The sequence below is a fragment of the Saccostrea echinata genome, unplaced genomic scaffold, assembly GCF_033153115.1.
Source record: "Saccostrea echinata isolate AGI-Se365-2 ecotype Australia unplaced genomic scaffold, CSIRO_AGI_Sech_v1 ptg000009l, whole genome shotgun sequence".
NCBI lineage: Eukaryota > Metazoa > Mollusca > Bivalvia > Ostreida > Ostreidae > Saccostrea > Saccostrea echinata.
Window position 1 is genome coordinate 24,608,583 of NW_026889758.1, and position 22,936 is coordinate 24,631,518.

Below are 22,936 nucleotides of genomic sequence, written 5' to 3' on the forward strand. Positions count from 1 at the left end.
CTTCACATCTAGTTTACAACCAGCAGCCATATCTGGATTGTGGTTTTGTAAATATAGAGATAGTTTGCGAACTTTTTGATCACCCCTCGTATAATGCTTTTTGGGATATAAATATTGCATGCATATATTACTAAGATGAGTTCTACTGATTGAACTTGATGTTCATAGGATATCCTCTGTTGAAAATTTAATTAATAAGTGTGAAGTATTGTTTTTATAGTTTAAAATAGGACAAGTGCAATTTACAAAACATAAGTATCTGACATACTCCCTGTTTAAAATGCCACTACTTGTCCACTATGTGACAATCCCAGAATAGGTTTTACCAGTGCCTGGGAAAGTCAAACATCAGGTGGGGCCAATGTCCCAACTATTCATAAAATGATGGGGCCATTTTGAAATTTAAGGGGTCAAGAGGAAATATATTGGGGCCATTCTAAAATATACCATAGTATGATGCTATGATCACACATATATTGGTGACAAAATTTAGGAAAATAAAAAAAATGCAATAGGAATTGACAAATCATATACGACATTGACTAGTGGAAATGATTTTTTGTTTCTAAGAACTTCATAAATCACTTGTCATCTAACACAGGAAGTATTTTGAAAAATCAGATTTAAACCAAAAGCACCAATTTTTATTTCTCAAAAAAGATTTCGAGATCAAGTGACAGGCCAAGATAGTAGACTTCATTAGATGTAAGGTAATATTTTCCATGTGGGTGACTTTCGTCAAGCTGTGGTCAGCCGTTCAAAATGACTTTACACAATTTATAAACCACATGGGAGGCAAAGTTTGATTCTTTGCCAGTGGATGCTAAATGTTGGTTCCAATTTTATTATATGATACAACACAGATTCCATTTAACTTCCATGAAGAATACTGATAGCGCTGACTGTGATGAACTTACAAACTAAAAAATCAAGCGTGTTTGCATTTTTCGGGGCGCACTGCATGGTGCAGTGCAGTGCACCAGTATTGCACTGCGCCATTTTTTAGCAGTATGCTCAGGTGCATGGCGCAGCCCTTTCCGAGGCCTTTTTTTTTTTTACTTAATTGCTACATATGAAATTCTGCAATTTATATATCCTGAAACAGATTTATAACTTTTACAACACATACATGTAATATAAATGTACATGTATTTAAAATCACAACCAGAAACAGGTATATAATCATAACTTTTATTTCACTGAAAACAGTCATTGATATATATCATAATATTTAACATAAACAATAAACGTTCCAGAATTTAGATTTCTGAGTGGTAAAACTCACCAAATACTACATGTGATAAAAAAGTGTCCATTGTTCACTAAATGAAGGTGTGAAAGTTAAATGCTTCACAACAAATTTTGGTACACACGACTTTGCATGAAAATCACGAGACAAAATTGTATACAGGAAAAAAATTTTCCTTTGTTCAATATTGCAAATCATTATTATGGCCAAGGGAAGTATGCTTGCATGAAGGCTAACATATTTCATAGAAACTTCTCATTTTCAAAAATTACAGCTTTCAGCTTCACCAAACATGACCTCAAAAAAGACCAGTTAGTACATTATATACAATTTTTTAACCTCCCAGTGTCATACATTCAACTAAATGTTCATATATGTTTGACAATGATCATACAAATGAAACTATTACTTTGACTGGGAATCTCTAATTAAACCTGCAGGTTCTAAATTAAGTGCCATTATCATCTGGCACTTTTATTAATCTACTTCTTATTTTACAAATCAAACAGAATATAACAAGTATATATATTTCAATCCTTGGACCCTTGTTTTTCCTCACAAAATTCAACCTAGTTCAGTCTACACGTGTAAATTTGATGTACATGTTTGAAATTACTGTACAGATATATAATGTGTGCGCCATTATCAACTAAATAGATAATGCTCAAAATTGCTTACAAGGAAAAATTACACATGAATACACAAATAAAATTTATATGCATGAAACATTACATTAAACAACGAAATATAATTCACAATCTTTGTCTCCATTTTTTCTTAATGCAAAATAGTATAAATATGAAATGAACATTCTCCATTCTAAATATTTGTAATAGTATAATTAACTCATTTTCTAAACACTAGTTGAAACACATTCGATAAACATTTTCTTCAATTTTTTTTTTTTACAATATTTATACCAATGTCACATAAAGCCAACAATAAAAGAATGAGGAAATACAGAGAAAACTGTATTTTAAATTCATGAACAGAACCCTGTGAAAACAAGGTATCACCAGTTAATTTACATTGAACATCTTTAATTTTAGAAAACTTCATATTTGTTGAAATACTTCAAATTCGACAAAAATTTATATTTTAGATGAATCAATATTTTCATGTATTTGTACTAGTCAGAAGTCAGAATAAGCAATGCATTCTATGCTTATAAATTTGTTCATGCATTATCTGGGGACACAGAATGGTACCTTACATAACAAATACCAACAATATACATATTTTATCAATCTAGAATAAAATAGATTTATGAGGATAATTTAATACAGATAATGAATTCTCATTTCTCAACAATTCTTTTTCATAACCATCAAGACACACACAGATTTTAATGACAATGGCTTTAAAACAGCTTATTTTTGAATGTCTGTATGTATACATGTACTATGCATATTAATGATGCTCATTACTACATAGATGAAATTCAATCAATAAATTCCAAATATGTCATTCTTTCTGTATAAAGTATATATAGAAGATATACACTTCTTATGACTGCTTTTAAATTTTGATTACTGTACACTGCTTTTAACATATTTTGATTTGTGTACATGGACCAAAACAAAAAAATTACCATCAATTAAAACAACGGAAGTTAAGAGACTCTGTTTACATTAGTCTAACTACATGTAAATAAATTTGCATTTGGCTTTGTTTTAGAGTATGACACAGTTCATATTAAGACAAGAGGTCTATATAGAACACAGATCTCACCTGCATCAGTCAGATCAATCAACACAATTCGAGGTCCTCATAGATTATTCCTAGTCTCTTGTGTTCTTTTTACAAAAACTTCAACTGCCTCCTTACTCTAGTTTTGAGAATTGAATTAAATAAAGTTTAGATTAAAATGTTTTTTGTGCATACTCCACACATTTATAATGTTTGATGACAGCTTCAATCTTTGATCAGAAAATTCTACCAGTGGCCTGCATGGCCAGATTTTTGTATGGGGGCAGTAGGATTTCAGCAGATAATACCCTTATGGGAACAACAAAATGTAACATGTTTATTTATATGTGTACCCCCAAAATATATTTCATAATTAGAATTTTATTTATTTTCTTAACAATATTACATATTTACATATTAACTTTAGATTTATTTACAAATGTATATCAGGGTTTACAGTGGCAGAAATCAACCCATAATTGACTAGATATTCTTGTGGATTTACACATCTAAATCTACAGCAAGATGTTAGCACTACCCATCAAATCTGAGCAAACACAAAACACCAATTATTCTAACTTGTTTTCACAATCACAAAATATCTTTCAATGGAACTGTTACAAGCTAAATACAAAACTAAACAGTTATAAAATTGAAATAAATAACAATATAGATCAACAAGAAGCCTAAAAATTATTAACAAGATTTTGAATTTCATTAACACCAAGATGTACATCACATGGAAGTTGACCCGCAACATGCATATTGCAAGAACAATCATCCAAAATCGTAACAGTTCTATAACATGGATGATAGCACACCAGGACTTCCTGCTGTTTCTATAGCAACAAAGTGATTTTGCAATATCCAAGAACACAGTTATTTCAGCTGATCTGTTTATGAAAAGCAAAAAAGATAATTCAGTAATGAGAATTAGCTGTAAATTTGTTCAGCAAGACAATTTCCTCACAAAAGTAAAAGAAGTCAACTATACTACATAATGAAAATACAGAAACCTTCTTTATTAATCATGTACAGTATTCAATGACCTTGTATTTGAACAAGGGAAACAATGTGGGCTGTGTTGTAAATGAGGAAAATTCATCTGGGAGCTTTTCATAACCAAACATTCAGGAACAAAACAAGCATGTGAACTTACTTTTGGCCTCAGGGAGTTTCTTGTTTATTTTGAAAATCATCACTGAAAGAGAAAAACATCTGAATTTAGTAACCACTGAAACTGAAGTTATTAATATACTTACTGTATTAATCAATTCTTACTTATTTACAATGCCTTTAAAACCAGTCTTGACCTGCGATTTTAGATTCATTTATGCATGTTGTCAGTCCATTGAAATCTTAAGCTTCCAGTTGTACACTCTTGTTTTTATATTGAAGGGCAGAAAGAAGGTAACATAGGATTTGTATAATAGATGTAATAACATGTAGTATATGTCCCACATTGTATGAACAAGTATAGGGTAGCTTTACCTCCTTCTTACTTATACATGTATATACTAGAATATTTATCACCATATTATTGTAACATTCATTAGTTTCATGTAAATTAGTTGAATCTAATTCATCAAAAAACATTTGATATAAAATACTTATACCCTTTGAACACCCATGCCCAACAGTGTGATATAACATAGTAACAGTCAACATTACTTGATGACTGGTGATATTCCAAAAAAAAAAATTGACTGTGCAGTCTATGCATCTACACTCTACCATAATATATGTATTTGTTATAATATACCAAATATTGCACGTATGTTGAAGGTAACATTGAAAATTTTCACCTCAAGACAGGACCCAAAAGACAAAGTATCTTATTATGCACAAAATTCATGGCGGTGGTTAGAATTTAGGAATAATTGAATGACAGACCAAAATGATGCCCTTTGCATTTCGATTTCATTTGATTTCCAGGCACATTATAATTATTTCTTTAATTGTTTTAATGTATACTTAATTTTCAAATTTTAAATTACCGCATATTCCTGCTCTCTTTCCTCAAATATCCGATCAAAACATTCCTTCATGTACTCATACTGCAAAAACACAAATTTATTAATTTTTTTGTGACTGTTCAAAGAAAATATTCATGATGTTTAAAATTCATTAGTACTCTCTATCTAAAAATGCACCAGTCTTCGAAATTCATCCATAATATTTTAAAGTTAATATATATTTAAGTTGTATTTAAAATGAAGCATTGCAAAAATGAAGAACTGTTACAATATATACACTCTACTACTTACGTAAGGTGTCAATATTTGCACATTACGAGGTTTCTTTCCAGGACGAGCATACTCAAAAGAGAAAGCCATTCCTTCCTCTTCAATATCATAAGACTTCACATCCTTCCACTGAAATTCTATCACTTGAGACTGAAAATTTAAAGAAGTAGGTACAGTTTGGGCTCTATTATGCCCTAAAAATTTCATGTTTTCAAAAAGTTATGAAATAGGCTTAAATATGAGTTAAGTATATAAATGTGATAAATCATGAAAGAATATGGCATGAAGGGGGACCATTCTGAAAATACACTATTTAATTCAGTACATTTCTAAGTTTTAAACAAAAAAAGCCTCAAAGTGATTTATTTCTGGGGTTATTTTCCTTAAGAAAATGACTCATTTCTGGGGGAATTTTCCTTAAGAAAATAGTGTCCACAGCTGTCGCCCACTTTAATTTTCAGAAATGTTGTGAAAAATCCTTTAAAGAATCATATTTCTCAATGTCCTTGTAAGCCATGCATGTGCTCTATATTATCTGATAGAAAAATTATAATACGGAAAATTGATGACATTTTAGGAAAATACGCTAAAAATGCATAGGTTAATGATATCACAATTAGCATTTCTGAGGTCAAAAACCTCGATATATCTGAGGCTATGAAATATCTAGGGTAATATACTTAAACTTTAAAGAACAAGTGGTTGGGACTTCCCAATTCACTTCGAATATCCATAGTATTCGATATATCGGTGTTCGAGATACTGAAGTTCAACTGTAAACTATGATTATGAAATATTAATGACATTACACCAAGTTACTGTACCTTTACTTAGCAACATGATGAAATGGATTGATAGTTTATGCCTTAAATAATTATACCTCTGGAGTGCCATCATTTTTACAGGCATGGAGTTTGAAGCACTCAAATCCTATCACAGCAATCACATGACCATCTTTCCGTGAGTCACAAGCACAGTGGGGGAACATTACTTCCCCATAACCCTCTAATTGTCGAGCCACCTTCAGGTACTGAAAAACCAAGAATTTCAATATCCATGCATAGAAAATTCTCATTATTTAGAACAAGTTGAAAGCCATTGGAAATAAGATTCCTGGATATTTGTTCTTGTTTATATGACCTAGGTTCTACAGAATCAATTAATTTTTCTTTTTTTTTTGGGGGGGGGTTAATGGGGGGGGGGGGGGGGGTTAATTTGTACGCAAAGTAGATTTTCTTAACTTCAGACTGGACAGACAAATGATGATTGCTGTACATCTTCACAAACTTCATTTTGGACAATGAATCATGATTCACAATTGCAACAGAATAACATAAGTAAACCATTTAATGTTGCAGTACAGGTATTGTACCAGTATATGTATTACCATGAAATCTTAGAAAACAATGTTTTAAAAACAATTTCATCTAAAGATTTATATATGTCAGAGATATATCAATAAGAAGAACATTCCTCAGAATACAGATAGCTTGTAGTATTTTACCTTTACACAGCTGTCTCACCTCAATGCTTTTGTTGGATTCCTGTAGTGCTTTAAGTTCATAGAGTTTATCCTCTGTTTTGATTTGTCCTTTATTTACACAGTCAACAGCCTGTAGGTATACAGAATCTGACAAGCTGACTATCAAAACTATTTTCACATAAAATTAAATACATCAATGAATCAGATTTCTAACAAAGTTTTAAATCTGACTGAGCCAAGGCAGTAGGAAAGCTCAGAAACTTTATTTCATATTCACACATAAGAAAGAGCATGTCTTTGGTTTGTTACATAATTAATTTATACAATTAAACATTTAAAGCTCTTAGGAATATGTAGTACCTCCCAAAAGAGGAAATTGATTGCTTGTTGATCAGAGTTGAGCATGGCCTCCAGAGAGGGGGGGAACAACCATCGTCGTAAGGTGATACAAGTGGAGGTGGCAGTACTGTAGTTTTGTATGTATATATTGTGAGGGAATTCTGTATTTTGTAGTTTCCTGTCTGAAATGTCAAAAAATGTCACAGCTTTTATGTTAAAGGCAAAATAAAAAACAGTTTAATTAATGCTAAATATCAAATGGCTTAATTAGTACATTTAAATTATTTATGAAAGATGCATTTCCTCCTTTAGTGCTGAAAAACATCATCTCTTAATGAGAGGCTCAAGGGCCTTAAAGGTCACCTGAGTATAATACAACCCTGTAAAGAATCTATAGAATGGCATATAATAATTATATAATAAAACAAAATAAGCTGATAAAGACGGTGTTGCTACATCCGGTAATCTGCAGCAACTCTGAAAGTAGACCTCTCTACTTTTGTGTCTATGTCAGTACTATTACTGTACTCCCATTTGTCACAAGGCCAACAATAAAAAATTATTTGTTTGATGTACTCCGACCAACCCATCAAAATCAACCCAATCTGATAATTTTTTTTCACTGCCTTAAGTTTTATTTTTATTCGTTTGCAGGGGTCAATATGGATTGTCCGTTACATTTTTAAAGTTAAAAGGTATAACATTTCTCTATGACACATTTAGATTGAAAGGTTTTTATAGTAATGCATATTAAATCCATCTAGCTGTCCTGTGTATAATGAAAACATCAATAAAGGACTATATGCGACAAAAGCATATTTTTGCCCCAATGAAAACCAAATTTTGAAAATCTCTAGAAATGCACATAATAGTTTATATTGCATGAAAAATCAGAATTAACAAAAAATGTTACAGTTTGGAAGTAGATTATTGGCAATTCTTGTTAATGTGATGTCATAAACTATATGGATTTTTTGTAATTTCTAAGAAAGAGGACGAAATTTTCTTAACTGGTCTGTCAAGTGTGCTCAAATTTCTTGATCTGGGTGTTATAATTGTTGTAAAAACACTAGCCTGGCTGTTTGTTTCAAAAGATGATCACCTGCGACCTGTTATCAATGGCTTGTGGCAAGGTAAATTGTAGGTCGATAGGTACGCAAGAGACTCTCGCTTCTCTAACATGGTTTTGATATGTATTAAATAAGGAAAATAATTTTATAAGTCTAGGATAACTTTTTCGTAGTCGGAAAATGTATTTCTTTTACTGTTAGAATATAGTCGTAACATGGTTTTATGTATCTATAGACATGACATTGGAGTTTTTTTTATGCACAGTATTTTGTGCGTGAAACACATTCTATGATTTGATGATATTTATAAAATCACTTTCAAAATCATACAATCGTTAATACGATCTTGCTTTGGATGATTATGATAAGCGTTCGTATACATATGCAGATTATGTCACATTTAGCATAGATGGGCGTTCATATTAAATAAGACTCTACCGACAGTACCGTACCGACATGCTACTAGGAGAAGTTGATACATTAGACACGGGGAAGTAGAATTAATTAATGTGACCATATAAACATGTTTTTTTTCCAATGACACATGTACTTTTTTATTTATTTAAACAAGTATTGAGTAGTACTAACTTATATTAAAGTATTTAAACAATAAAACATATTGATAAAAAGCAACATTCTTTACTACTGAAATGGTATGAAAGGCCATATAACTAAAATCAATGCAATTCAGGTATCAGGACACTTCACATATCCGGACAAATTGACTGGGAACCAAAGTGTCTGGATAAATGAGGCTCCACTGTACCTAGGAGCATTGCAAAATATTTCCAAAGAAATAATGCATTTTCAAAGCATGATCAATAAAATCCCACCCTAACAACAGAAACCCTGACCCAGGAACTATGAATTTTACAAACTTGAAAGAAGCACCTTGCTCATCATTACCATGCACTTAGTTTGTTTGCTGAAAATATCCAGGAGCAGATAAGAAGATTTTCAAAGTATAAATGCAATTTTGTTATATGATCAATAAAGTCCCATTCTAACACTAGAACCCCAGACCCAGAAGCCTTGAATTTCACAATTTTTGAAGAGGAAGACTTTTTAAGAATCAATGCATCTTCACTAAATGATCAAAAGAGCCCAACTCTAACACCAAATCCTGACCCAGAGGAATGAATTTCCAACTTATTATAATTATGCAAACTGTTTGATTGCTTGATGTTCAGGAGTAAAGAATTTTTTTAAGATTACATCAATTTTGATTTCTCAGTCCCATGCTTGACAGACATCATGAAATTCACAATTTTGGTTCCCCTTTGCCCATTGAATCCTTTGCCCATTGATGCTATATACTAAATTTAGTTGAAATTGGTTTAGTGGTTCAAGAGAAGAAGCTGAAAATGTTCAAAAGTTTATGAATGATGAAAAACATTGGATGAAAACAGAGAGAAATAGGTCATCTTAGTGCCTCAGGTGACCTAAAAAGGAAGTTCTAATATAAGAGACAGATTCTATGGGAAAGCTTTCTTTTCTATATAATAATTGAATTTCCTTTTTTATTCTTGTTGATGACTTTATTAAAAATGAATTGCCAAGAATTTCTTACCAAAATTATATTCCACTGTTTCAAATAAATAAAAGCAGTGAGCTGCAGTCTCTGACATATGTAGCCTGGACACAACAGCCTACAAAGAGAAAAAGACTTTGGCTGAAATTTCCCAATTTATCAATTAAAAGTTTAATGATGGTAGAAATAATTTGTTCTTTGTGATTCCCTGCCTTTCTGTAACAAGCTTTCATTGTAATGCTATCATTATTCATGAAATTAACCAATTCTGAGTAAATGAGTCATTCAAAAGAAGTCTAAGGCTACGTAAATGTTAATATCTTAAACCTAGTTGAAAATTTTATAGGCTAAAGTTTGCTACACTTCACTTGTCAGTAGTATCTGTGGTGTTGGGTAAGAAATTATGTGTCTCTGCAATCATAGTTTTTAAAAAAAGTCATAACCCAAACAAGATTAAAAATTCTGAGCCATAGCTTAGAATTAATACACACTACCTTACAGGCAACATTTGCGCCAAGCAATGACTCCTAAATAAGCCATTATACCTCTGAACCTTGACCTTGTCCACATGACCCTTGTTCAGGCTCACCAAGGCAAATTTGGTTAAAATTGATCCAGTAATTTAAGACAGGTCATTATAAATAAAAAGAAGGATATTGCACAACACAAATATATATATTCTTCTAAATGTGTGTGAAAAACAGAAAAATTTAGTTCCTGTTTAATCTTACCTTATAGACTTCATCAGCTGTGTCATTGCGATTAACTTTGACAACACACAGGTTGCGATCTGGAAGCAGCACTTTCAGTTCTACCTCTGAACTTGTGTGATTGTTTTCCTGTTAATGTAAGTAATTAAATGCAAGTTAAAATACCCCTACAGAAACAGTTTATTCTGATGTACATACACATGTAAGCAAATCAAAACATGTGAGTTTGACGTGTTTTCACGAATTTTATTATCAAAGGTATCAAAAGGTTATACAAACTTCTTGATCAACTTGCTTTAATAGAAGATAAATTTTCAGCTTACTTGATCAATTTCTGGGGCAGCCAAAAATTCCTGCACATAGTCACATTCACCAATTACCCGTACAGCACACACTGAAAAAAATTTGCTAAGGAATGCTTAAAGTAAAAAAAACTTCAGCTGTCAGATGTCAATTTTCTATTGTGTTACATATAAAGTGTATCTAATCCTTTCCTCACAAACTCCAACTGACATAAACCAAATTTGCATCTGCTTATATTACAATTCTTAATGAACTTAGCTATATTTTGAGATGCATGTAAATCATAAATCATTCCAAGAAAATAGTACTGGTACCTTAAATCAGGAAATTTTTAAATGTAATTTTATTTTTAGCAATTTTGTGCATGTAGTCAATTAGCAAAAATATCTTTCTTAAAAATAAACTTATCTCATAAAAATTTACCACCATCTCTCTTGTTAAAACAAATAAACAGTTTACAGTAAAAGGTAACAGACTAATGCAAATTTTGATCTAAGTAATAATTATTTTTTCAACTCAAATGAACTGTAATACATAGGCTCAAAATACAAAATACTGTTTATCAACTTTATTTGCCTACAAAAAATATCAGTAAGTTATAAGACCAGCTTTTAACTGCAAGTATTTCTTGCTGCAAACCATTTATTGAATTCTAGCAGCATTTATGAAGAGTATTTCCTCAGTCACAAGATGTTGAGGGTGGATTTCAAACTGACAGATTGGTAATAAAATTGGTCACAAATAATAGTTGGTTTACAGTGTACATCAAAAGTCTATTGCACTGATATTTTTTTCTTCTGTTTCCCATTATGCTGACTTAAAACTACAAAAATCCGCTCTGCATTTCCCCCAAACCCTTATCCACTATTTCTACCTTTTTCTAGGTACTGCTCTAAGCCTCGTCTCCTAGCATCCAGCTGCTGTTCTGACAGGGTAAATAACTTCTTTCCAGGCATTTTGGGAAAACTGAAGTCAGGAAACTCTCTTTTTAAGCGAGAATGCAGTGTGTCAAACTCCCTGTATCTTCGGGAACAAAGATGCCTTCCAGCCATATATATATTGAAAACCTACAAATAATGAAATATGTTATGAAATGTTTCTCAAAAGAAAAACAGTATAATATTAAGAAGCAGAATTTATTCAAAATCTTATAGTGTGTATATGAGAAAAAGAAATCTCTTGCTGTGGCCTTCAACTCGACATTTAGATATATCGACGATATATTATCAATCAACAATAGCTTTTCCATTCATATGTCGACATGATATATGCCAGTGAGCTTGAAATAAAAGATACCACAGAGTCTGACACATCTGTTTCATATTTGGATATTTTACTAGAAAACGATGTTAATGGTAATCTGACAACCAAGCTTTATGATAAACGTGATGACTTAAACTTTTCAATTGTCAACTTCCCTTACTAATGCAGCAATATACCCTTATCACCTGCATATAGGGTGTATATATCTCTCAGTTGATTTGATATGCAAGAGCAATATTTAAAATGAGGTAAGTTAGTTACTGACAAACAAGTTGATGAAAAAAGAATATCAACAGTCTTGTTTAAAGTCATCATTTCATAAGTTCTATGGTCGATACAATGACCTTGTCAGCAAATACAATCTATCATTAAGTCATATGCTGACTGACGTTTTTCATACTTATTGTTAAGCCATTATTTACACACTGAATTGTCGGTGGATTTTTCCATAATTTACCGATCATGACAACGAGCACACAGCGGGTGTGACAGTTTGGCAGGGGATGCTCACTCCTCCATGGCACCTGATCCCACCTCTGTTTTTGGAGGTCCATGTTTGCTCTGCTCCCAATTTGTATTGTTTTAATGGACTTAGAGCTTGAATACTGTTCGTTATCTCCATATTTCATGCAATAGTAGGAAAATTGTTATTCTTTTTGTAAAGATGAGATTTTAATGACATGTACCACTACTAATTAAAAAAATTAATTTTTTTTTTTTAAACTGACCATCTGTATTTTAGTGAAATATCTTAAGCATGACATCCACATATTCCTGTTCCCACTTTTCATTTTCATTTCTATCGTGTCAATATGTATCACTATAATGTTTCTGTGTTATAATCCAGCTCATGAATTCTCCTTTATAACTGAATGTGCTTGGAGACACACGCTATCAGAGAGTTAATTAGCATCATTATCAAATCAACCATTGAGAAAATGCTGCTCATACCAAGACTTGCTCATGGCCACAGACTGGATCTTCTAGAATTAATTATACAATACCTGCAACACGAATCAGTAACTGGGGTGAATTGCTTAGTCAGCAATATATAACTATCTGATAACTGTAATGGCTCCTTTGTCAAGAAATCCAAAATACCTTACAAGGCTATTTAGCCACAACAGATTTTACAATGTATTACATGTATATCAATCTTACAATGGATTACATGTATATCAATCTTGTGTCTTTCACACTATGTGATGTGTAATCATGTCACTTGGATTTTGATCCATGGGAAATTTTAATGACATACTTTTGCCCTGTCATTGTTCAGTGGGAAAAAATCAATTGCATATAATGAATATTTTGACAAAATTTTTCAGAATTGATCCAAATAAGCAGCAATATGACTATATGCAGCAGACCTTGAATAAGACATTTAGACCACAGAATTTCTCATGTGACTGTACACTGATCAAGCGTGTCAAGTAGTTATAATATCACAGTCTATAGGCTAGTTTATTATAAGTAATATGCCATTGAAAATCTAACACTGAATTTTTTTGCCTGTTGCCTGAATTTTTTTTTAATACATAAGTATTCAAATACATGTAGATGCACCTCAAATTAAATAATTAAGCACTTCCAGAATAGCTTTGGTGCAGACTGAAATGTTGAACATACTTTACTTTGTGAGAACAGTTCAATAAAATCTACCCCTAAAAGAAAACTTTGCTGCACAGTAAATAAAACAATTTGGCTGACAGCTGTTTTAAAATCAATGAAAACATGGACAAAATAAGAAAATGGAATCAATTTGTTCGATGTGAGGTTGATGAGGGGTGTTTGTTCAGACCCATTGAGCTAAGGTTTGTGACTTCCTGGTGGCCGCCAGCACTAATGGTTCCACATAATGGCCAGACATTACAGGTGATTCAACAAATCCCATCTCATGTCAGACAAGATCTTAAAGAAATTCAATGTACCAGGATGAAGTTTTCAGCTATAAAATCAATAGAAACCAAAAACAGACTAAAAAGACTTTCAAACCTATAATGCCCCGCTGTATCTTACGAACCCACAGTTAACAGAAATCATCACCATCTTAATTTTGTGAATACTAAGTTTTTGCCAAAATTTAATTCAGTTGTTGCCACCTTATTACTCTTATATTGTTATTATGCCACTAAAAAGTTGCTACAATACCCAACGGTCACTGCCATTGACATTTCTTCATTTTACCTGATGTTCAATTATCTAAATGACCTGAAATGGTCAATTCAAACAGCATGCAGCTAAGACATCCATGACAGGTACATTTTGTAATAGTTGTGATTTATACAGAATTTTCTTCACTTAGTCATGGATAGAAATTGGGTGGGAGCAAGATTGTGCTTACCACAAACTTTCCTCCATCCTGCTCTACAGTCTGGTAGTCAGGGATAGATATTTGGGGGGGGGGGGGGGGGGGGAGGGGGTAGACTGTAACCTACCACAAATTTTTCTCCACCCTGCTCTACAGTCTGGTAGTCAGGGATAGATATTGGGAGGGAGCGTCGCTCAGAGTAGTCTATATAGGAGGGTCCTGATGAATCATCACTTGGTTCCAACCTCTCAGCAACCTGTTCTGGCACAGAAATCACTGCAGAATAAAACACATACTCTGTAGCCTCAGACATACTGGTTTAGGCAAATACAAGCTTTCAAGTCTTTCATTCCACCATGCAACCTATATCGGTATTTTTTTTTCCTTAAACAAACCCTCCCACCCCCTCCTTTCAATATGCACTTCAAGATTCAATATATGATTATATATATACGGTACATGTACCTTTATTTTTAACATCAAAAAAATTGTAAGAATCAAAATATTTTAGTGTTCAAAATCCAATTTTCAATTATATTGTAAGACATCCTTAATACAATTGCCCAGGGAAAATACATCACTGCATTCATGATTGCATTAAAAATAATTTATTACCTGTTAAAACAAGAGAGTCACCTCCACTTTTTATTAGATCCACCACTTGTTTGTGTGTTGCTCCTTCAACATTAACATGGTTCCTGTAACATATGTGAACATTTTCAATACCTTATTATAATACAACATGTGCTACAAAAATCTTTGTACCTGGTTTACCTTTATTTGCGAGATGGATTCCAACATGTCAATATATGCACTTTATGCCTGATACATGTAATCAATTTTTCAATGGTATCAGACATACAATGTGCCAAAATTTCATTGAAATCCATTTCAAGCTTTTACAGATATTTCCTGCAGACAGACAGACAAACACTGGTGAATACTGTAAACCAATTATTAATCGCAACATCTTTTATTCGTGATTCTTCAGTTTGCAATCCATCCGTGACTACTAATTTTCACGACCAAGGCAACATTCTACATAAATACATAGGTCAAGGTGAATATTTGGTTCGCGACGAGAAATATTTGCAAGTAAAAGGAGGTCGCAAAACTCGCGGATATTTCTCGCTCGCAATAAAAGTTGGTTTACAGTACGTAATGTTCTTTAAACTCATTTGTTGAATTTAAAATTATATATCAAAATTATATCATACAGGTAAGTTTAAACTTGGAAAGTCACAGTTAGTGAATATCACAATTGCTAGTTCACTTTCTTTTCAGCAAAGTGACCTAAAAGGTTACATTTTTAGTGCTCTACAGGATTTAAATGCTGCATTTTTAGTGCTCTTTAGGATTGTAGAGTTGCATTTTTAGTGCACTATAGGATTAAAATGTTGCATTTTGCATACATTTCCTAAACTTTGATGGGAGTCTGGTCACTTTTATCTTTATTATGCTTCCTCAGGAGTTTACCTGTGCATTAATCCTCATTTTTAGGACTTTTTCAATTTGTTGTGTAGTGTGACATTATGAGACAAAAACATTGTCTGTATGCCGCATTTAAAATATCCTATCATTAAATATCTCTCCAAAACTTTTCATACAACAGTCATTTTGCATGAAAATATTAACTGATGAATAAATACCTTTACAAATGCAATGAATCATCAAAGCTTTTCAAAAAAATAGGTGGGTTTCAAATGTACATGGGAAAAAACTTACAGGAAGCATTGTATTACAACAAAACAATAACACACATTCAAAGCCAGGCGAGTCTGTCATTTATAAATATCAAATCAAAATTATGAAGGAAATAAGTGTCTTACTTACATTATGAACATTTAAAAAAAGGACTCATTAAAATGTCAATAGCTAATTTCACACATTTGTTCCATACTGATTTTTTTTAAACTTAGCAAATGAAACTCTTTTGATATGTTTTAGAGTTTATTCTAAAATACACTTTACTGTACCTAAGTCATAAAAAAATAAAGAGAAAAGACTACTACATTTTATGTAAATCTAAGCAGCTTTCTTCCTAGATAGGATTGGCTTTATGGTTGTGAAGACCAACAAGTCATCTACTTCATTGATTTCATCTCTCATGAATCTGTAGATTACTTCATACATGTAGCTTATGCACTCTCTGTGGAGTATACTGTAACTTGTTTACTATGACATTGAGGGGAAAAAAGAGAATAGAAATAAAACATTACAATTCCTAGACTTCTAACTGAATGATTCAGGAAAGAACTATAAGTACACTCAAATATAGTACTTCTCATTCACAATAGAAAAATGTCATCAAAATAATGAAAGAATTATCAATATCACTCATCTTTTCTTTTTTGAAAGAGGATTTCGATCTTTTCTCTTTTTTTTTACAGAGATGTCTAAAATACAGGCATTTACTTTTTACAGTATATACTCCTGTGCATTTGTGTAAGGTTCCTCCATCAATTCTACACTTGAATCATCTATATTAAAACTAAACAAGATTTTTTCAACTAAGCACAAATTTAGCAGAACTTTTGTGTAAGGTTCCTCCATTAAAACTAAAAAAGAATTTTTTGAAATAAGTAAAAATTTTATTACAGGTACATTCTCACTAGTGCATGTATACCCCCTTAAAATTAAAAACACCATAGTACTTAGGCTACAGAAAAAAAACCTATGAAAACATTTATGCTAGACAGTATAAACCACTTTCATATTTGTATGTTTGTACATGTACTAAGTTTTATTTCCCATTTACAGTTCTGGTAACCATTGGAAGCTAAATAACATTAGTTCTTTTTTTTTTCATGCAAATTTATATCTGATAGTGACATTGTAGGGTGAATATAACCTACCGATTAAATCATAAAATGTGAAACCAAGATCAGATCAATCCTTCAATTTACACAAAGATATGAGAAAGGCAATATATCTAGTATACTTTCATGTCAGATGTCTGCAAGGTTTTATTTTACAGGTGTTAAATAAGGTCGATGGCTTGTCTTATATATCTTTTTAATAATAAAAATAATAAGTTTTGCAACAATCAATATTTATCTACCAGAGTAAAACTATCCAAGTATGTTAAACAGAATTTTCATTTAAATACATGTGTATTAATTTAAGAAACTAAGAAATGTTTCAAAAAGCATTCAAATCAAAAATTGTTTAAACATTGCTGCTATTGAGTACCATTAATCATATAGATGAATTTCCATTGGATAATAGCATGTACATCACTTTGTGTCTTGAGTGAGGTATGGATATAAGTATGGTTACTTCCCTTTGTGCTGAATTATTACCAATCAGTTACGGTATCTAGGGTTCGATTATAGTTCTTTAATGAAGTACCCGTTCGGTCACAAATCAATTGCTTTATATATAGATCCAAAACTTTTAGAAAGGAGAATGAGACAGTACAGTCTGAATTTTTTGTGAAGTAGGTTTTATGCACAATAGTGGATAAGAAACTAGCTCATATAACCAAACTGTGATTTTTTTTTTTAAATGCATATTAAAGGGGAAAAGGGAGTGAAAATATCTAATTAACCTATTTTGGTTAGGTAAGCAGGCATCTTGTGAGCACTGCATGAGCAATACTTGTCCCCTAGCTACCAGTAAGTGTAATCTGGTTTCCCTTAAAAACTGAAATGCCTGTAATTCTTTCAAAACTCATCAAAGTGGAATGAAATGCAAACTGGATCTGTAACTCATTAAGGTAGACTCGCATACCAAAAATCTGCTCAATACATGTATCTGCAAGTGTGTAGAAAAGAAAGTGCAGAAAACCAAGTGGGACAGACAGTTGAGGACAAAAACCTATAGTTCCCTCTGGTTTCACTGGTAGGGGACTAAATAGCGAGCTCTATAGACAACATGTTTGAACGGAGGAAATTCGGGTTGAAATTTACACATTGTTCAAAGAAATTTTTATCAGGCAGCGTGAAAAAATTCTAAACACCAAATAATTCTTTGCGGTGCTTAGCAACATGGTGGTTTATGCACTGCAACAACTTGGAAAAAAATTACAACCAAGAATTAAATGCAATTTCCATGCCAAAAAATTATTGTTTGCATCCTTAGTAAACAAAACTTGGTGACTGATGTCATATTTTTGTCACTTAAACAACTCAGGTATTTCCAATTTTGTTGGAAAAATCCAAGAAGTTCAGAATCTTGATCCCGATGTAAGGGTAGTAATCAAACTAAGAAAATATTTCTATTTTGTCATACCGGTAAAAATCGTTTTTTTAAAAAAACTTCTGAAACACAATAAATTCGGGCTAAAGGAAATTTAAATTAATGAAAAATGTAACATCACAAACAGAATGACAACCGATAATATGTTGATGGTGCGACCCTTGGGGCAAGTGCAGTTGTTCACTAATTTTAAGATCCACCTCTTCAAATCGCACGAGACATTTGGAACGTCTAGACTGTGATGTCACATGACGTTGTATGTTAGCTGCATTTCCATAAATGAAGTTTGAAAAGTGCAAAATTTTAACAAAGAACGTTTAATCTACTATCTGTATGCAATATCCATCAAATTAAGGTGAGTTTATTTTTGTGAATTTTTAGTTGTTGTTGCTGCGAGAATGAAGTTAGCAGCAAGAACAAGAAGCATTGCATTGAGGGTCTCAAGGTAACTACAGAAAAAAATTCATTTGGATCAATGTGAAAATTCCGAATTTTCTCTTCACCCAGGCATTGCTTTAAGAGCTCGCAGTGATGAGCGGCACTTTGCGCCGCTTGCTGTGCTAGCTATTTAAGAGGTGTAGAGAGTTGTAAAAAATAATTACAAAAATGAAACTGTGCTCGCCCTATCGGTTTCACTGTCTGACATATTAAAGCTGTATGGCTGATTCAAGCTTAAAATGCCACAGCAGCGGCTCTTCACTCTAAAGGAAGAAGGAGATGGCTTACTCATGAGATTAGTGCTCGGCCTGAAAAGTATTTCTACAAAACTGATTTCTTTTAAAAGCAGATGCAACTCCTCAGTTTCATTCCTTATCACATTAATCTGATTTGAAATGCTGTTTATACATGTAAATTTTCTATCCACTTCCACATAAACCAACAAACTATCTCTAACTCCAAGACTTTCACTTGAGCATGTTGAGAAGAAATGCCTTTCAATACAATGTGTACAGTGTTCATGTTGATACACGTGAAGAGAAAGTGCTTTCAACATTCATACAATGCTCATAATTTATCAGCTTATAACAAAGCTGCAAAAGTGTCACTTACACCTCTAGTATTCGGTCCCCTTTCCTTATCCCTGCCCTCTGTGCTGCTCCTCCATCTAGCACTGCACTGACATGTTGTAAGGGAGCGTACAATACGCCATTGATTGACTTCAATACACCTCCTTCACTAACTTGGCCTCTCACATTGAAGCCAAACCCTGTCTCTGATTTAGTAATCGTGACCTCTCGAGGTCTCCCTGGCTCATCATCTCGGATATCAGGTGAAGAGGGTGGACTGCTCTCTTCGCTATCTGCCATTTTATGTCATGTGACCAAACTGAATTTTTTTTATAGTTTGTTTCAATAAAATTAAATGAATTCCGATCCCGATGACAATTTCATTGCCACGATCAATACATTCTGGAAGACCCACACACATATTATTGCTTAAATTTTTGTTTATTATTTCTTTCATCCGATGAACAGTCCTAAAAACATTTCCAAATTTATAAGAGATCCAAATTCATATTTTATACTGAAACGCAAAAGAAACGCAACATCCTATTTTAGGGGGAAATATTATCTATAGGATATAATTTTGTATCTAAAAAGTAAGGATATCTTCAACTTTGTAAATATCTGTAATTTAACGGTTGAATGATTTTCATACAATTACCAGAAGTTAAGCTTGAGTCCGCTTAACAGAAATCAAAAATTGCATGATTTACAAAACATTTGGCAATAATAGGGGGTTTTAATGGTTTGTATCTGTTCATCATAAGTAATGCAGCAATATTCCGAAAAATAAATTATCCTTTCTTTTCCGTAAGCTATACCAAGGCTTCCTGAAAATGACTTAAGTACACATTTCCATTGCTCTAGTTGGAAAATCTCAAATAAAGGTGATGGAGAGTTGCAGGTGCAAATATGCAATACATCACGCCTCAAGAGGCTCTTACGTATCATTAGCATGAATGAACTACGCGGCGCTAGGCTAGAGGAAATTCGACCTCGTCATCTTCATGATCTTAAAAACAGGCATTTAAAAATGGCAAAGAATATTTCTTTCGCTCAGATCTCGAGATTGATGAACCTATTGCATCGTAGAAATCAAGCTGCAATTGTTGTGCATTGCAGTCTTGCACACTGTTATTGAATGGCCGGGGTGGGGGGTGGGGGTGTTTTAACAGTCATGAGTTACTTTCTAAAGTTAAAAGAAAATCATTTCACATTTTTATCAAATCTCTTATGTTTTTAAATCGTTTTAACCTTACTGTATTCATTTTTGAAAATCATTAGATAAAAAATTCAAATATTTGTAGATTACTGCTTGTTGCGTCTCTTTTGCGTTTCAGTATATAACGTTTATAATCACGTTAGATATTGTCAAAATTTTACACAACACATGGTGCCTTTTTTAGCCTTTACTAAAGAGTTCTGATAGATGTAATAAGAATATAAAGTTTTATGTAATAACCCTCCACGTGCTCCTGTGCTAAAATAGTGCCATTTGACTTTTGAAAAATAAATGATCAAAATTAAAAAAAAACGGGGGGGGGGGAGCTTTTATAGGGGCGGGCGGGGCCATATAGGTAGTTATGGTATAAAATTTCATTGCAAAAGCTCAAAACTATCTTGAGATATCGCCCGGAAACGAAGTGTTACACACAGACAGAATGTATGAATTTACGACCTTGACCATTGACCTTTTGACATCAAAATCAATAGGAATCTTCCTTAAGCCATAGGGAATTGTAAATTTCATTGCAAAAGCTCAAAGGCTTCTCCAGATATCACACGGAAACGAAAGCGTTAAAGCAGACAGAATTTATGATACTTTAACCTTGACCTTTGACCTTTTGACCTCAAAATCAATAAAGATCTTCTGTAGGCCATATGGAGTTGTTATGTAAAATTTCATTGCAAAAACTCAGTCTTCTCGAGATATCACACGGAAACGAAGGTGTTAAAGCAGACAGAATTTATGATATTTTAACCTTGACCTTTGACCTTTTGACCTCAAAATCAATAAAGATCTTCTGTAGGCCATATGGAGTTGTTATGTAAAATTTCATTGCAAAAACTCAGTCTTCTCGAGATATCACACGGAAACGAAAGTGTTACAGACAGAAATACAAAAGAGATAGACCCTAATTAATATCCCCCACTTTCAGTGAAAGCGGGGGCAAAAAATCACATTAACTTATACTCGACTGTGTCCGTTCAATCAACCTTTGTCTCCAATTGAACATCTGTGGGACTTATTCGACTGGCAGAGTAAGAAGGCGTCAATATATCCCTGCCCCTCTTGACCATCTAAGGGCTACTTTGTTGGAAGGGTTGGACAATATCCCTATGAGAAAGGAGTATTAAGGCTGTGACCGATGCGTAAGAAAGGCATAGGAGATATTGACTACATTTTCGATTTCACTTTTGTAGGGGTACCGTTATATGAGTTTCAAATTCTCTTGAATTGTTCGTCTAAATCAAATGAAACTTTCTTAACTTGTTGATTGAAGATGTGTGTAAACGTTAGATAACAGTATTGGAAAATACATTCAAAAATTATCATTAAATCACATCAGAAGTTCACCCTGCGTTTCTTTTTTCCTTTCTGTATTACGATATATAAATATATATATATATATATATATATATATATATATATATATATATATATATATATATATATATATATATATATATATATATATATATATATATATATATATATATTTTCAACAGTGAAATACTGTGATTTATTCATTGAATAAAAGTGATATTCTCTCACAGTGTGAAAGGATACCAAAGTGATATTCTCTCACAGTGTGAAAGGATATCAAAGTAAGTAAAATATAATTTCTGGCCTGTAGTAAGATTGAGATAGTACTTAAACCATCTTGACAGAGACTAAAACTGCCAATTTCTTCCAAAATATGTTGCTAAAATCCATATTACAATGTTTTCATTTCACAACTGCTAAGCCATGATCTCAACTATGATGTCACAGCCTATTACATTGTGTTAAGAAAAGACAGAGACAAAGGGAAAATCAAAGAAAATGAAATAAATAGAAAATTCAATGTTTTGTAGTTGGATATGGAATTTATTTCACTTGTGAGACAGGAATTTTTTTTTATATTTTCACTCGTGCTTTGCACTCGTGAAAATGTCAAAAAATCCTGTCCCACTCGTGAAATAAATTCAATATTCAACAACAAAACATTGAATATCCTCTATATATTTGGACGAGGGTGCTATGATGAAAGTATGCCATATATATTTTTAAAATTCACAATACTGTGTATTGTGTGCAAAGCAGGCGGGGTGGGGAGGGGTGCGCTGATAGTTCCATTTTCCCCAAACCCAATCTTTAACTGTTAATTAAGGGTGAAAATATTCATTTAACAGTTTAAAGACCGGTCACTCACATTTTTTGTTGCAAATTCTCCAAAGTTATTGTATTCAAAATCTTTCTTGTCGAAAAAGTTAAAACCTGCCCATTACCCCCACCCAGAAATGGGATTTTTGTATTTCTACAATTTTCTTTTTC

The 22,936-nt window shown here is 32.6% G+C and overlaps 1 protein-coding gene across 1 annotated transcript; it reads right to left on the reverse strand.

The window, feature by feature from the left end:
- Window positions 1-1,177: 1,177 nt before the first annotated feature.
- LOC133182088 (sorting nexin-27-like) lies at window positions 1,178-19,719 on the reverse strand. The gene is made up of 14 exons (XM_061316807.1): window positions 19,445-19,719; window positions 14,810-14,892; window positions 14,322-14,470; window positions 11,495-11,687; window positions 10,641-10,711; window positions 10,339-10,446; window positions 9,647-9,725; window positions 7,028-7,188; window positions 6,708-6,797; window positions 6,065-6,214; window positions 5,206-5,334; window positions 4,936-4,995; window positions 4,098-4,139; window positions 1,178-3,831 (listed from the first exon to the last, which is right to left on the reverse strand). The coding sequence occupies exons 1-13, from the start codon at window positions 19,699-19,701 to the stop codon at window positions 4,137-4,139; spliced, it is 1,533 nt and encodes a 510-aa protein (XP_061172791.1). The 5' UTR covers window positions 19,702-19,719; the 3' UTR covers window positions 1,178-3,831; window positions 4,098-4,136.
- Window positions 19,720-22,936: the final 3,217 nt, after the last annotated feature.